Source organism: Chenopodium album, chromosome 5 (genome assembly GCF_948465745.1).
Source record: "Chenopodium album chromosome 5, dcCheAlbu1.1, whole genome shotgun sequence".
Taxonomy (NCBI): Eukaryota; Viridiplantae; Streptophyta; class Magnoliopsida; order Caryophyllales; family Amaranthaceae; genus Chenopodium; species Chenopodium album.
This window is the reverse complement of record NC_137838.1, coordinates 5,049,180-5,064,296: the sequence shown is the minus strand read 5'-3', so window position 1 is coordinate 5,064,296 and position 15,117 is coordinate 5,049,180. Positions and strand designations below refer to the sequence as shown.

Genomic DNA, 15,117 nt, shown 5'->3' with positions numbered 1-15,117 from the left:
TTATACGATACAAATGGTTATCAATAAATTCATATAAAAATATATATAAAATAAAAAAAAAAAAACATGCTCATTTTATCATTTGTAAAAAAATGTTAGTCTAATGTAAATTATAAGGTACAACCAATCGAATAAAAAAATTGCAAATGGCCATAGTTTAGTGTAAGATTTTTTTTTTAAAAAAAAAAATTGACAGGAACTTTTTTTTTTTTTTTTTTTTTTTTTTTTTTTTAGACAAGAAGATTATTACTAATGTATAAATCAAAAAATGCAATCAAAATTCAAACAGAAACAGTTAAAGCGCTAAAGACTAATGAGAATTCTAGAACAGTGATTCAAAAAAAAAAAAGGCCGTTAATATAGGAAGTAACGCCGTTTAAATTAAAAAAAACTTCGTGAAAAATTCCGTCAAAAGCTGAGTGGGTCCAACCCTATAAATACCCCCCACATCATCATCACCATTTCCTCTCTTTCTTCAGAGCTTTCATTAAAATCATAAATTCTTCGCTCTCAATTTATTTTCTCTCTCCATTTTTTTCTCTCTCTATAATTTTCTTGCAAAAAAAAATCAATTAGGTTTTCAAAGAGAGAAAAATCAGTCTCAATTGAAAGGAAAATGATGAAGAGCAAATGCTGAGAATTGATTTTCTAGAATTGATGATCGAGTTTTTGAGTTAGTTTCATCTGGATTCTCGAAGTTTCGGCTTTGAGCTTCATCTTGCTGTCTTTTTCTTTTTGTAAGTACTTCATTCTTCTCCTTTTTGTTTTAATTGCTTTTATTTTATGCTTTTGATTTTGATTTTTTGAATTTCTTTTGTTATTTTGTTAGATTTTTAATTTGAACTGTTGTGTGATGAACTGATAATCGGACTTGAGAACTAGCTGATGTTTGCGAGATTTTGTTGAAATGAATTTTTGATTTATTTTTCTGCATTTTCGTTGCATTTGATTATAATATTATTATTATTATTTTTATTTTTTTATTGGTAATATTGAAGTGAAATGATAAATTAGCAGAGAAGCAAAATGATTTTGATTCAGGTAGAATTAATTTATTTATTCATTTTTTGAGAATGCTTGATTATATGTTGATTCTGGTGAACAGTACAAGTTTGATGTGCAAAGGTAAATAATTCAAGTAGAGAACAAACATGTGCTTTGATGTTTCTAGGATGTTCTAAACAAGATAAGGTTAGATTAAGGTCAATTTTGGAATAAAATGTGCTAATTATGTGTTTAAGCTTAGGTAAGAATTTAGAAATTAGAAATTGAACTTTGAGGTTTTAGGATGTTGTTATGAAGAAGGTGAATTTGATGAGCAGTTCATTTGTGGCCAGATTAAGTAAGATATTGAATTGATTGAATGATGTATATAGTTTGTTAGGTGTTAAGACTTAGGATTAAGATGTTTGATTGGTTTTCGACGTATGCTGGAAGCTGAATGTGTGTGTTTCTTGTGTGGGATGTAGGGTCGAAGGCTTTTGAATATTTGATCGGCTAACTTTAGAAATGTCAATGGCAAGCGTTGCTCTTAGTCCAGTTCAAAAGGATTCGTTGACCATCCCAAGCTTTCTGTCGGGCCAGCATGGCTATTTGACTGATGAATCAATCTTGATATACTTGACTGTGGGTGGATCAGTGGTTCCAATCCGTGTGTTGGAGTCGGATTCAGTTGCTTCTGTTAAGCTTAGAATTCAAAATCACAAAGGCTTCTTTGTGAAGAATCAGAAGCTGGTTTTTGATGGAAGAGAGCTGGCCCGAAATGATTCCAGTGTTAAGGACTATGGGGTGGCTAATGAGACTGTCCTGCACTTGGTCCTCCGTCTCTCAAATATTCAAGCTATTACTGTTACGACAGTGTGTGGGAAGGAGTTTGAGTTCCATGTTGAGAGGAGTAGAAATGTGGGATACTTGAAGCAGCAGATTGCTAAGAAGGGAGATGGACTTTTTGATCTGAAAGATCAAGAATTGATTTTTGATGGCGAGGAGCTTGAGGACCAGTGTCAAATTCAGGAGTATTGTAAGAACAATGATGCTGTTATTCACTTGCTTGTTCAAAAATCTGCCAAAGTGAGAGCTAAACCAGTTGAGAAGGACTTTGAAGTTTTGATTGTGGCTTCTGATTTAAATGAGAAAGGAGCTGATGAAGTAGTCACTGATGAGTGCAAACGGGGAACTCAACCTGTTCATCCTCTGGTTGCACTCAAAAAACAGTTTTGTAGAGATATAATTTTGGAGCATCTGATCGTGAATCCTAAGATTGAGCTTCCTTTAGTGATTAGGAAACTGATTAATTCTACATTTAGTGGGTTAGATAAAGGAAAACTACCAGTTAGGTCTTCTGAGGGTTGTGGAGGAGCATATTTCATGCTTGATCCCGCTGGTCAGGAATATATCGCCGTTTTTAAACCTATTGATGAGGAGCCCATGGCTGTGAACAACCCTAATGGATTACCTGAGTCTAAGGACGGTGAAGGACTGAAAAAGGGTACTCAAGTTGGTGCAGGGGCTGTTCGTGAAGTGGCAGCATATATTTTGGATCATCCTAGGACTGGTCCTCGTTCTCATTACCATGCAGAGGTTGGATTTGCTGGTGTTCCACCTACTGCTTTGGTGAAGTGTTTGCATAAGGGGTTTCATCATCCTAATGGATATGAGGGCTCTTCTAAAAACTTGAAGATCGGTTCTCTCCAGATGTATATGAAAAATTCCGGGAGTTGTGAGGACATGGGTCCCAGTGCCTTTCCTGTTGAAGAGGTTCACAAGATCTCAGTTCTGGATATTAGGTTGGCCAATGCAGACAGGCATGCTGGAAACATTCTGGTCTCCCGAGATCATGAAGGTCAAAATGTCCTCATTCCTATTGATCATGGGTACTGTTTGCCAAGCAAGGTAAAGTTCTTTCCAAACTTTTACCTTACATGGCTTGCTTTTTCGCTAACTAGACACATTGAAGGACATATCATCTAATACTCGAAATTAGATGTTCTTTGCTGTGTTAAGTCATTATTCCTATGTTTTTATTTTATGTTCAGGTTGGATTTTTTATGTTCATTGTGAGTTGGTTATGATGCAAACCCCATGCTCTTTAAGAATTTTTAATCTATGAAGTACTCTGATCCATTGAAAGCTAAAAACATTTTATCCCACACATTTCATGTACGGTCTTATTGTTTGAATGTGGAAAGGGAACTTGTGTTGCCAGCTTGCTACATGCCACTTAGTCCTGATTCTGTTGGAAATTTACTAAAAAAATATCCATAACATAGTGAATATGACTCACTAGTGAGTTTCTTTTAGTTCACGTAATTACTAGCTGCATCACTTACTATTTCTGCTCCAAACCCCTTAACTCTGGTGTAAGTCCTATAAATGCTCTAAAATATGTATCCAGCTCAGATAAACTAGCCTAATCGGGTTATAGTGTATCTGGAACTTGGTAATTGTCCTCTCTTGAGCAGTTCTAGGCATCTAGTTTGTTACTAGACAAAACTCCAGCTCTTCTAACTTTGTGCTTTTATTTACTACGCAGTTTGAGGACTGTACTTTTGACTGGCTTTATTGGCCTCAAGCACGTCAGCCATACTCTCCTGATACCATTAAGTACATAGAATCCCTTGATGCTGAAGAAGATATTAGACTGCTGAAACTTCATGGATGGAACATGCCACCTGAGTGTGCTCATATATTACGAGTCTCCACCATGCTTTTAAAGAAAGGTGTTGCTAGAGGGCTGACTCCCTTTGTCATTGGGAGCATCATGTGCCGCGAAACCTTGAAGAAGGAATCCGTGATTGAGCTGATCCTCAAAGAAGCAGAGGAAGCGTTGCTACCAGAATCAAGTGAAATTGCATTTCTCGAGACAATCTCCTCAATCATGGATCGCTGGCTTGATGAGCTCTCTTCATGAATCCCGTGACAGTAGATATGTGAGTATGTGACTGTAGTTTTTAGATAACCTTGGATGTGTAATAGTGTGACAGTTGAAAATACCACTTGGCTCTCTATCCTGTATTTTGATGGCTGCAGAGTCTATGTAACTGTTTGTGTAGGATTGCTGGAACTTGCAAATCTACTGTCTGGTTGTTCCGCTTGTTTGTACTGTTATGATCTCAATTTCTTGAAGAATTCCGTCCTATTTATGGATAGATATTCTTCAAGTTTGAGGACGGTGTGAAATGTTGTGAAACGCAAATATCAGTAAAATCAATAAGACTGTGGAGACTGTAATCCCCTCTGTTAATTTTGCTGCTTTTGCTTCTTTGCGAGTTATCTGAATTCCGTTCTCTTGGTCTTTGTTGTCTGCAAGCCAGGGCTGGCTTACACTTTTTAACTCAGGTCCTGTTTTGCACTGTTATAAATCTAACTTCATATTCTAATTAATGTGATTTATTCTTTAACAGACTATCGTCTAAACAGATGAATTATTTACTTTAAAAGGTCATGAAAGAGGGGGCAAGTATATCAAGTGAGAAGACACCACTGTATAAATCAAATGATAAAAAGTTTTAACACGAGTACACAACAATCAGAAATTTCATACATCAGACTATCAGAGATAAGTTTCTGAAATTAAACGAAATTTTAGATTTTATTTGTAAACTAACAAGATCTATGTTTAGTAGCACGCATTTGTTGAATTAATAGCCTTGCTTCGGAAACAACTCACTCTGCAAAATAAACATGAACAATCAGTAAGAATATATACACTCTGTGTATCTTTAACTGTTGAATTTATAAAAGAATATATGGATACTGATATAATGAAGATTATAAATATGAAAGATTTACCATAGTCTTGAAGGTTAGGATGAGTGGGTTGAAGGCGGTAGGGACAATACTGATGAGACGATGAAGATGAAGTAGCAAGCTGAAGAACAGTGCTGCTACTTGGCTGGTCTTCTCCTCCATAGATAAATGGTATCGGCCCCATTAGTTGCTGCTGCTGCTGCTCATGAAGTTGCCCACCTCCCATCAACTATAGATATATGAAATGATAATCAATGATCCTCCATGAAAATTAATTTCTATACTTAAGATAAACGCGATCTAGTATAGGTTTTACTGTGATTTGCTTACCCAATGATACATGTTTCCATTTTCAGTCTGCAACAGTTGTTCCTGCAGTGCAATAGATTAAATCCATAATGTGTATAACATAAAGAATGAAATCAGTACTTAGAATTTATTGTTAAGAAACTTAATTCTAGCGGAAATAAGTGAAAAATTCAGTACAAACATAATTATTTATTAGTTTGGATAACCTTTCTGCGAAGATTTTCCATTTGCTGTTGCATGAGCTGGTTCTGGAAGACCAGAAATTAAACAGTATTATTTCTGATAAATTTTTCAAATTAATAAAAACATTTTCCTTTTTAAAACAAAATTTTCAAAAAAAATATTTAACAGCAGTGAATTTTCTTAAGGTTCATCCAAAACTCCAAATAATAATCAACTCAAACTAAAATGACAGAGATTAATTAATTACCTTTCTTACTCGAATTATGTTCAAGGAGGATTCAAGCTGGTGTTCATGTTTTTGCAACACCTCAAGGGGGAGAGGACCCAAATCCTCAACCAAGTAGTTCCTTATGTTTTGCTCAGCGTTGTGAATCGCTTCCCTTAGCGCCTGCAGCTCCGAATATAGCTCTTCCTGCACAAGGTATGTAATTGCCAACATTTATTCTTGCAATTCATGATCAATTTTGATAAAAAATAGAAAAAGATATTAATTATCGAGTTTGTAATTTAAATTAATTACCCGGTTATCATGTACTGGGAGCTGAATGCCTTGAACATTCAGATACCTCTGTATAGTTTGCTCTAGACTGTTGTCATTCACACACATTCGCAACACTTTTATTAGCTCACACAGTCAAGAGGAATTAAAAAACACTCGGACCGTGATACTAAAGCAATGTAGTCCATATCAAGTTTACAAATTTACACAACTGAATGAACTGATTTATAATAACCATTTCATGAATTTCATGAACATTAATGCAACTTTGTTATTAATATAAATACACATGCATTTTTCTATGAATTAAAAGTAGCTGACAAACTGAATTTTGTGAAATGCATACATACTTTTGAACTTGACATGCCTTGCAAAACATAACAAATTAAAATTCCTCTTGCTTAGCAGAAGGACTATCTATCTCTTTATTCGTCATCCTTGTAACATGACTAATAAATTCGATCTAGAAACTCGTTGTAGGATGTACGAATCAAGTTACTGAGAGCTGATAATGGATATACAATGAGGTCAAGAAGACATTTAGGAAAATGAGTCATTTACAAATTGATTGCATTTATGTAAGTTCCACTATAAAATCAAATTAAACTCATAGCAATAAAATCAACATCAACAAATTGAATTTAGCAAAATGAGTCATTTACAAATTAGAATAATTTGATTAATAAGGAATATATATGCATGTTAGACAAAGTACAAATTGCATCTAGCTAAAAAATTAAATTCATTAAATAAGATAACATAAAATTGGTCAAAGATAGTGGTCAATAGATCTGCAGTTAATTTTATTTTATTTTTATTTTATTTTATTTTATTTTTTTAAAGGTGTGGAAAGTAATCATTTCAAAACCACATGAAAAACATCAGAAAATTGATGAGAGGAAAACCCTAGCTAGCTACATACTGATAAAAATGAATTATCTCACTTTTTATCATAAAAATGAATTTAAATTTCCACTAAATAACACTAGTTAATCAACAATCCACATTTTTAATTAACCTGTTGGAAGATTCTGGAAAAGTATGAAGTTTTCCAGTTCCAGAAAAGATGATGAGGCCAATTTGAGCATCACAAAGAATGGCAAGTTCTTTGGTCTTCTTCATTAGCCCTTGTCGCCGCTTCGAATAAGTCACTTGCCTATTAGTCCTGTTCTCTATTCTCTTCATCTCTATCTTTCCCCTTCCCATGATAATGATGAATTGGTCTTCTTCAAAACAAAGGGAAACATACAAGTTAGAAACATTATCATATTGTATATATGTAAAAAAATTCAAGAAATTTAATATATGATGGGTTTAATATATAATGAAGAAAGTTTATGAGATGTTAAGTAAAAATATGTCAAAAATAACCACAAAAAATAACTCAAAAATTCCAAGGTTTAAGGCAAAATCCATGTTAAGTAAATATGTCAAAAATAACCAAAAAATTTCCAAGCAGACTGATGCAAAACAACCACATTTAATAGCATACTATATAGTATATACATGATCACATATAATAACGAATAGAAACAAATGTGTTGCTAATTAGCTAGGTCGCGTCTTTTACTAATGGTGTAGGGTATCATATGAACATTACAATAATTAACAAGCCATTTGAAGAGATCAGATGATCAATATAGCAGAAAAGTTTTAAAAGCTTACTCTTTTTTGTTTTCTGAATTTACACAAATCAACCCTAATTTGGAAGTTTAATTTCTAATTTTTGATTTCTCTACCTTACTTCTTTAACTCACTTCTACTTCTCAAGAAACCATAAAAAAGGGGAAATAAAGTTTTTGTAAGAATAAATGTTTTCTGCTTGTGAATATGTATGTTTTAAGAGGGGGGATGAAGCTCTTATGTAATAAGAAGAAAAAAAAAAAAAAAGGGTTTTATTTTTTTTATAAAATGGGTTTTATTTTTTTTTTTTTAAAAGGGTTTTATTTTTTTTTTAAAAAGGGTTTTATTTTTTTTTTAAAAAAAGGGTAATTTAACAATAATTTAATAGTGTTATATATAGTTCATGTTGTCTATTTAAAGTTATTCACCTATTAATTTTCTGCATTATAGTCTTTCTATTATAGGAAAAAGTAGGGTTGAGTTCAATAAACCTAAGTTAAATTACCTAACCTCTTTCTTTACACCTTTGGTTTGTTTTCACATTATGCGAGAATCAACATCTATCCAACCGACCCTCTCTTCCTTGACTAATTATGTTTAATTTGTTTGATGAAGACATAAAAGTGGAATCATAATCAGACGAGATTGTTTATATATGTTAATTATCCTCCATATAAATAACGCGTTTTTCTGGGTTTAGATTTTAGAACTTTTTCTTTGTGTAATTAATAGTCTTGTGTGTTATGGCCTATGTTGTAACGTGGCATATGAATTACACTATCTCTATTTATGCAACGAGTCACACTTAGAAGAACGAAAGTACCTTGTATAGTGTTTCATTAACCTTCAAAATTAAAAAAAAAAAAATTGAAAAATAATAATGCATAGTTTTGGGTTCAAATTTATGGTACAATCAATTTTAATTCACAAGTATAATTTGTGTCTACATAATTCTATTTATGCTCTAAAATCATACTCCACATATAGCAAGCTAGTTACAAGTAATTTCTTGGTAACAATAATTAGCATATAGAAATGACATGCAAGTAAGAGAATTAAAACCAATTAAAACATGAGGGCCGGGAGACTTGGTATACATTCTAATTATGATTATATATTAATCTTCAAATAACATTCTACTTGGTTTATGTTTATCCATTATCTTTGTCACATTTTGCTATTAAAAACAATTAACTTTTGACTGCTTTGCCACAAAGGTTAGCAAGCCTAAATAAATTACTAATTTAGAAGTCATTTATCACTATAATGGTGGACAACAAAAGGCTAAGACGGAAATTTTTTTTCACATTACCCCAATCCTGCCTTCATTATTATAGACATAACATGATTTATATATTTACTATCTTTTCTAATGGTTGCTTATGTCTCCTTTCTCTAGTCCGAAACCTCAAAAGTTTCTCAAAAAGCGTTGATATTAGCCTATAATTTTGGAATTTTTTGACTTTTTTTTTTAATCTGGATATAAAAATTGCCGAAATGTTTACCATATTCCCTAATACCCTCCGAGAGTCCAATTAGTTGGGTAGAATCTGTAGAACCATACAATTTGTCTTTAAACAACCAATTTACTGGTTTACAACTTGTACCGATTTCATTAACTCAAGCTTACCACCACGAACATTTATGACAACATATAATGATCATATATGGATCCAAACGGCATTATATGACCCCGAGATGTAACCCCTAAAATATCAATGCTTTTCGACACCGGGCCCCGAAACATTCGAAATTTCTCAAAAAGCGTGGATATTAGCCTTCAATTTTGTTATTTTTTAACTATTTTTCGCCCGGATATAAAAATTGCCGAAATGTTTACCATGGTCCCAAATACCCTTCGAGAGTCCAATTGGATGGGTGGAACCATCCAATTTGCCTTTAAACGACCAATTTACCGGTTTACAACTTACACCGATTTCATTAATTCAATCCTACCACGAACATTCATGACAACAAATAATGAATATATATGGTTCCAAACGACATTATATGACGCCGAATTGTATTCCCTAGAATTTCAAGACTTTTTGACACCGGGCCACAAAGACTCCAAAAATTCTCAAAAAGCGTGCATATTAGCCTTCAATTTTGGAATTTTTTTACTATTTTTGCACGAAAATAAAAAGTGCCGAAATGTTTACCATGGTCCCTAATACCTCCCGTGAGTCCAATTGGGTGGGTAAAACCATCCAATTTACCTTTAAATGACCAATTTACCGGTTAACAACTTGCGCGGATTTCATTAACTCAAGCCCGCTGCCATGAACATTTATGACAACAGATAATGATCATATATGGTTCCAAACGACATTATATGACCCCGAGATGTATCTCCTAAAATTTCAAGCCTTTACGACACCGGGCATCGAAACCTCCAAAATTTCTCAAAAAGCGTGGATATTAGCCTTCACTTTTGGAATTTTTTGACTTATTTTTGCCCGGAAATAAAAATTACCGAAATGTTTACCATGGTCCCTAATACACTCCAGGAGTCCAATTGGGTGGGTGGAACCATCCAATTTGCCTTTAAACGATCAATTTATCGATTTATAACTTGCACCGATTTCATTAATTCAAGCCTACCACGAACATTTATGACAACATATAATGATCATATATATGCTTTCAAACGGCATTATATGACTTTGAGATGTATCCCCTAAAATCTCAAGCCTTTTCGACACCAGGCCCCGAAACCTCCAAAATTTCTAAAAAAAACGTGGATATCAGCCTTTAATTTTGGAATTTTTTGACCTTTTTTTACCCGAAAATGTCACCTAATACTCTCTAGGAGTCCAATTGGGTGGGTTAAACCATCCAATTTGCCTTTAAACGGCCAATTTACCGATTGCTTGCACCGATTTCATTAACTCAAGCCTTATATAATGATCATATATAGTTCCAAATGGCATTATATGAGCCCAAGATATATCTCCTAAAATCTCAAGCTTTTTCAACACCGAGCCCCGAAACGTCCAAAATTTCTTAAAAAGCGTGGATATTGCCTTAAATTTTGGAATTTTTTTACTTTTTTTCGCCCAAAAATAAAAATTGCCGAAATATTTTCCGTGGTCCCTAATACCCTCCGAGATTCCAATTGGGTTGGTGGAACCATCCAATTTGCCTTTAAACGACCAATTTACCAGTTTACAATTTGCACCGATTTCATTAACTCAAGCCTACCAGGAACATTTATGACAATGTATAACGATCGTTTATGGTTCCAAACGGCATTATATGACCCGAGATGTATCCACTAAAATCTCATTTCTTTTCGACACCGGGCCCCAAAACTTTCAAATTTCTAAAAAAGCATGGATATTAGACTTTAATTTAGGATTTTTTTTTTTTTACTTTTTTCGCACGAAAATAAAAATTGCCGAAATGTTTACCATGGTCCCTAATACCCCCCAGGAATCCAATTGGGTGGGTGAAACAATCTAATTTGTCTTTAAACGACATTTTTACCGATTTACAACGTGCACCGATTTCATTAATTTAACTCAAGCCTACCACGAACATTTATGACAACAAACAATGATCATATATGGTTCATAAAGACATTATATGACCCTGAAATGTATTCCCTAAAATTTCAAAAAATTTCTACACAGGGCCCCGAAACATCGAAAATTTCTCAAAAAGCGTGGATATTAGCCTTTAATTTTAAAATTTTTGACCTTTTTTCGCCTGGAAATAAAAATTGCCGAAATATTTACCATAATCCCTAATACCGTCCGCGAGTCCCATTGGGTGGGTGGAACTATTCAATTTGCATTTAAACGACCAATTTACCAGTTTACAACTTGCACCGATTTCATTAACTCAATCCTATCACGAACATTTATGACAACAAATAATGATTATATATGGTTCCAAACAGCATTATATGACCCCGAGATGTATCCCCTAAAATTTCAAGAATTTTCGACCTCGGGCTTTGAAACCTCCAAAATTTCTGAAAAAGTATGGATATTACTCTTCAATTTTGGAATTTTTTGACTTTTTTTCGCCCGAATATAAAAATTGCCGAAATGATTACCATGGTCCCTAATATCTTCTGGGAGTTTAATTGGGTTGGTGGAACCATCCAATTTTCCTTTAAACGGCCAATTTAATTACCGATTACAACTTGCACGGATTTCATTAACTCAGATCAAGCCCACTACGAACATTTCTGACAACATGTAATGATCATATATGGTTCCAAACAACATTATATGACCACGAGATGTATCTCCAAAAATCTCAAGCTTTTTCGACACCGAGCCCCGAAACCTCCAAAATTTCTCAAAAAGCGTGGATATTCGCCTTCAATTTTGGAATTTTTTGACTTTTTTTCGCCTGGAAATAAAAATTTCCGAAATGTTTACCATGGTCCCTAATACCCTCCGAGAGTCCAATTGGGTGGGTGGAACCACCCAATTTGCCTTTAAACGACCAATTTACCGGTTTACAATTTGCACCGATTTCATTAACTCAAGCCTACCACATACATTTATGACAATGTATAATGATCATTCATGGTTCCAAACGTCATTATATGACCCCGAGATGTATCCCCTAAAATTTCAAGACTTTTCGACCTCGTACCCTGAAACCTTCAAAATTTCTGAAAAAGCGTGGATATTAGTCTTCAATTTTGGAATTTTTTTGACTTTTTTTTCGCCTAAAAATAAAAATTGCCGAAATGTTTACCATGGTCCCTAATACCCTCTAGGAGTTTATTTGGGTTGGTGGAACCATCCAGTTTTCCTTTAAACGGCCAATTTAATTACCGATTACAACTTGCACAGATTTCATTAAATCAAGCTTATTACGAACAATTCTGACAACATGTAATGATCATATATGGTTCCAAACAACATTATATGACCCTGAGATGTATCTCCAAATATCTCAAACTTTTTCGACATCGGGCCCCGAAAACTCCAAAATTTCTCAAAAAGCGTGTATATAATTAGCCTTCAATTTTGGAATTTTTTGACTTTTTTTCGCCCGGAAATAAAAATTGCCGAAATGTTTACCATGGTCCCTAATACCCTCCGAGAGTCCAATTTGGTGGGTGGAACCACCCAATTTGCCTTTAAACGACCAATTTACCGGTTTACAATTTGCACCGATTTCATTAACACAAGCCTACCACATACATTTATGACAATGTATAATGATCATTTATGGTTCCAAACGACATTATATGACCCCGAGATGTATCCCCTAAAATTTTAAGACTTTTCTACCTCGGGCCCTGAAACCTCCAAAATTTTTGAAAAAGCGTGGATATTAGTCTTTAATTTTGGAAAATTTTGACTTTTTTTTTCGACCGAAAATAAAAATTGTCGAAATGTTTACCATGGTCCCTAATACCCTCTGGGAGTTTAATTGGGTTGGTGGAACCATCCAATTTTCCTTTAAACGGTCAATTTCATTACCGATTACAACTTGCACGAATTTCATTAACTCAAGCCTACTACGAACATTTCTGACAACATGTAATGATCATATATGGTTCCAAACAGCATTATATGAACCCGAGATGTATCTCAAAAAATCTCAAACTTTTTCGACACAGGGCCCCAAAACCTCCAAAATTTCTCAAAAAGCGTGGATATTAGCCTTCAATTTTGGAATTTTTTGACTTTTTTTCGCCTAGAAATAAAAATTTTCGAAATGTTTACCATAGTCCCTAATACCCTCCGAGAGTCCAATTGGGTGGGTAGAACCACCCAATTTGCCTTTAAACGACCAATTTACCGGTTTACAATTTGCACCGATTTCATTAACTCAAGCCTACCAAGAACTTTTATGACAACGTATAATGATCATTTATGGTTCCAAACAACATTATATGACCTCGAGATGTATTCCCTAAAATTTCAAGACTTTTAAACCTCGGGTCCTGAAACCTCCAAAATTTCTAAAAAAAGCGTGGATATTAGTCTTTAATTTTGGAATTTTTTGATTTTTTTCGCCTGAAAATAAAAATTGCCGAAATATTTACCATGGTACCTAAAACCCTTTTGGAGTTTAATTGGTTTGGTGGAACCATCCAATTTTCCTTTAAACGGCGAATTTAATTACCGATTACAACTTGCACGGATTTTATTAACTCAAGCCTACTACGAACATTTCTGACAACATGTAATGATCATATATGGTTCCAAACAGCATTATATGACCCTGAGATGTATCTCAAAAAATCTCAAACTTTTTCGACACCGGGCCCCAAAACTTCCAAAATTTCTCAAAAAACGTGGATATTAGCCTTCAATTTTGGAATTTTTTGACTTTTTTTCTCCCGGAAATAAAAATTGCCGAAATGTTACCATGGTCCCTACTCCCTAATACCCTCCGAGAGTCCAATTGGGTGGGTGGAACCACCCAATTTGCCTTTAAACGACCAATTTACCGGTTTATAATTTGCACAGATTTCATTATAATTAACTCAAGCCTACCATAGACACTTTATGACAACGTATAATGATCATTTATGGTTTCTAAACGGCATTATATGACCCTGAGATGTATCCCCTAAAATTTCAAGACTTTTTGACCTCAGGCCCTAAAACCTCCAAAATTTCTGAAAAAGCGTGGATATTGTCTTCAATTTTGGAATTTTTTGACTTTTTTTCGCCCGAAAATAAAAATTGGTGAAATGTTTACCATGGTTCCTAATACCCTCTGGGAGTTTAATTGGGTTGGTGGAACCATCTAATTAATTTTCCTTTATACGGCCAATTTAATTATGGATTACAACTTGCACGGATTTCATTAACTCAAGCTTACTACGAACATTTATGACAACATATAATGATCATATATAGTTCCAAACGGCATTATATGACCCCGTGATATATCCCCTATAATATTAATACTTTTCTACACCGGTCCTCGAAACCTCCTAAATTTCTCAAAAAGCGTGGATATTAGCCTTCAATTTTGAGATTTTTTGATTTTTTTTCGCTCGAAAAAAATTTTTTCCAAAATGTTTACCATGGTCCCTAATACCCTCCGGGAGTCTAGTTGGGTGTGTGGAACCATTCAATTTGCTTTTAAACTGCCAATTTACCGTTGTACAAGTTGCACCGATTTACCAGTTTATAATTAACGGCCAATTTAATTAACTTGCAGCAAACCCGACTTGAACCGAAATTGAACCAAACCCGTTTTAACCTGTAAAAACCCGAATTTAACCCGACTTTTTACTAACCTGACCTGAATTCAACCCGACCCGTTCCTAACCCAACCTGAATTTAACCCAACATGTTACAATCCCGACCCAAAATCAACCCGACTTGTTATTGATCTGACCCTAATTCAACCCGACTTGTTATTGACCCGACCCGAATTTTACCATACCTATTACTTACCCAACCCAATAATTCAACCTGATTTGTTACTAACCCGACTCAAATTCAACCCAAATTGTTCCTGACCCGATCTAAATTCAACCCAAATTGTTCCTGACCTGATTTTCAAATCACCTTAAATGCAATTTAGACCACCTTATTATTGTTGATCAAAGCATTTTGTCTTGGGAGACCAAGTGATCGGTCCAGGCCAGTAAAAGAAAGGAGCATCATCCTCAAATTTAAGAGTTAAATATAGTATATATTTGTTGTATGGTCAAAGGAGATATTTATCTTCCTAAATTATAGACTATAATTCCCTAGTATATTGCCATATACTCCCTCCATTTTTAAATACTTGTTCCACTTTCCTTTCCCGACAGT

The 15,117-nt window shown here is 34.2% G+C and overlaps 2 protein-coding genes across 2 annotated transcripts; one reads left to right on the top strand and one right to left on the bottom strand.

The window, feature by feature from the left end:
* The first annotated feature begins 461 nt into the window (after window positions 1–461).
* LOC145631617 (phosphatidylinositol 4-kinase gamma 3-like) lies at window positions 462–4,090 on the top strand. The gene is made up of 3 exons (XM_081683735.1): window positions 462–737; window positions 1,470–2,892; window positions 3,533–4,090. The coding sequence occupies exons 2-3, from the start codon at window positions 1,510–1,512 to the stop codon at window positions 3,908–3,910; spliced, it is 1,761 nt and encodes a 586-aa protein (XP_081539861.1). The 5' UTR covers window positions 462–737; window positions 1,470–1,509; the 3' UTR covers window positions 3,911–4,090.
* A 66-nt stretch (window positions 4,091–4,156) lies between these two features.
* LOC145631354 (MADS-box protein FBP24-like) lies at window positions 4,157–6,947 on the bottom strand. Its single transcript, XM_081683425.1, has 7 exons — window positions 6,759–6,947; window positions 5,762–5,828; window positions 5,489–5,653; window positions 5,265–5,306; window positions 5,080–5,121; window positions 4,670–4,978; window positions 4,157–4,351 (listed from the first exon to the last, which is right to left on the bottom strand). The coding sequence occupies exons 1-7, from the start codon at window positions 6,944–6,946 to the stop codon at window positions 4,157–4,159; spliced, it is 1,008 nt and encodes a 335-aa protein (XP_081539551.1). The 5' UTR covers window position 6,947.
* Between the last annotated feature and the right edge of the window lie 8,170 nt (window positions 6,948–15,117).